Source organism: Propithecus coquereli, unplaced genomic scaffold (genome assembly GCF_000956105.1).
Source record: "Propithecus coquereli isolate 6110/MARCELLA unplaced genomic scaffold, Pcoq_1.0 Scaffold633, whole genome shotgun sequence".
In the NCBI taxonomy this organism is placed as follows: Eukaryota; Metazoa; Chordata; class Mammalia; order Primates; family Indriidae; genus Propithecus; species Propithecus coquereli.
The window spans coordinates 218,881-220,759 of record NW_012152319.1 but is presented as its reverse complement, the minus strand read 5'-3'; the positions used below and the strand labels follow the sequence as shown (position 1 = coordinate 220,759).

Here is a 1,879-nt window from a genome sequence, read left to right as displayed (position 1 = left end):
ATAATCTTATATTTTAGGTATGTCTGTTTTAAATAGCATGTAGTTAGAGTTTTAAAAATCCATTCTAAGTCTTACTGTCTTTTAATTAAAGCTTATATTCCAATGATATTTAATGTAATTATATTTGTGTTCACATTTACAATCTTTTTAAGTTGTTAATTAATTTTGTATAGAGCATATTGTTTTGGGAAGGCACGTTAATGTTATTCCCAAAGGTTTGTGGAGAGAGACCTTTATATTTAAAAGAAGAAAGCAGAAAATTCCTATTTAATAACATGGGGTATATTTCTTATTAAGATATATTTATTTATTCATTATGTTTAATCATATATATATATATTTCTTACTTTTATGTATCCTCAGCTTTTCGTTGTGGACTGCAGTTTTTAGGCAACATTGCTTCACGGAATGAAGATTCGCAGTCTATTGTTTGGCTACATGCTTTCCCAGAACTCTTTCTGTGAGTATATTGATAAGAATTTTTCTAACCTCTGAGAAGATGTAGTTATGTCGTTTCATTTATATGAAGTTCAAAAGCAGGAAAGACTAACCTATGGTTACAGAGTCTAGGATAGTGGTAGTTCTTGGTGGGTGGTGTTGAGTAGGTACTGCCTGGGAGAGGACACGAGGGAAACTTCTGGGTCCTGGGTCCTGGACGTGTTCTGTAGCTTGATCTCGGTCATGGTACCAATGGGTATGTACATATCTGACATTCATTGAGCTATATGTACACTTAAGATTTGTACCTTGGATTTTATGTCATTTTACTTTTAAGAAAATAAAAGTCATGGTTAAAATAGGTAACATTGTTAAGGGCATGGAAATTTACAAGAATAAAATAAATCATCAAAGTATGGTCAGTGAATTAATCCTTTATTTATTTACTGAATACTTCTTATATGGTCAGCACAATGCCACATGTTTTGGTAGATGTGGAGAATTGTAAGAAGTGGATAACCAGCTGGTTTATCAGTGTAAAAAGTAGAGAACCAATTCATTTATCAATGTAAGAGGTGAATAACCATTCCCTTTATCATGTAAGAAGTGGATAACCAGTCGGTTTATGAGTATAAGAGGTGGATAACCAGTCTGTTTATCTGGATTGGATGCTGGTACTTTTCCTGGTGATGTACTACTTTTTTTAAACAAGTTCTGTTAGCTCACAAGAAACTGAGCGTGGAGGTAAAAGGTGAGCAGCTAAGGAGGCAGGAAAGGCACTGTCCGGGAGCAGGTGGTCTGGCTTCTCATCTAGGCTTCCGTGCCAGTGAATGAGGTGACTCCAGCGGTTCCAGCAGCATAAGCAGTAAAGGTAGCAGCTGAGCTACCCTGAGTTGGGCATTTTCTGTGTATTATCCCTGTTCTTACAAAAGCCCTGCAGGGTAAGTGGTACTGTCCCCATTTGGACAGTTGAGGAACCTGAAGCTTATCACTGGTAAATGGCATAGCTGGAATGTAAACCCAGTGCTGCTGTACGGATCTAAGCCTATACTCGTTGTTAAGTACCATACTGCCTAAATTCTGTGCTGCCTTCCCTGGTTATATAGTGTCGCTCCATGAATTAATATCACACGTGTCTGGGGACAGGATTTGTCTTAGGAGTTTTGCAGCACTTTGCCCTGAAGGAATATGTGAACGTGTTGGTTTGCATTTCAAATGCTGTTACACTCGGAAGGGCGTCTCTGAAAGGCAGTAGCGGCTGTATCCCACGAGGCGCCACGTTTCTCAGACCTAAAGGTTTGGATTTGCTTTGTAAAGCACAAGTGAATCTGTTAAAAACTATAGGCTGAGAGCTGACAATGGAGTGCCCTCCAGAACAAACAGCTTCCCGGAAACGACAGCTTCCCGAATGGCTAAAAGCAAAGCTTTTGTTTAAACCACT

General features: G+C 38.4%; 1 protein-coding gene across 1 annotated transcript in view; it reads left to right on the top strand.

Moving 5' to 3' along the window:
* ATXN10 (ataxin 10) overlaps window positions 1–1,879 on the top strand; it is a 163,883-nt gene that overhangs the window by 34,001 nt on the left and 128,003 nt on the right. The window contains exons 4-5 of the mRNA XM_012659791.1: window positions 364–460; window positions 1,863–1,878. Coding sequence (XP_012515245.1) covers window positions 364–460; window positions 1,863–1,878 — 113 coding nt within the window. The remainder of the gene's footprint in view (window positions 1–363; window positions 461–1,862; window position 1,879) is intronic.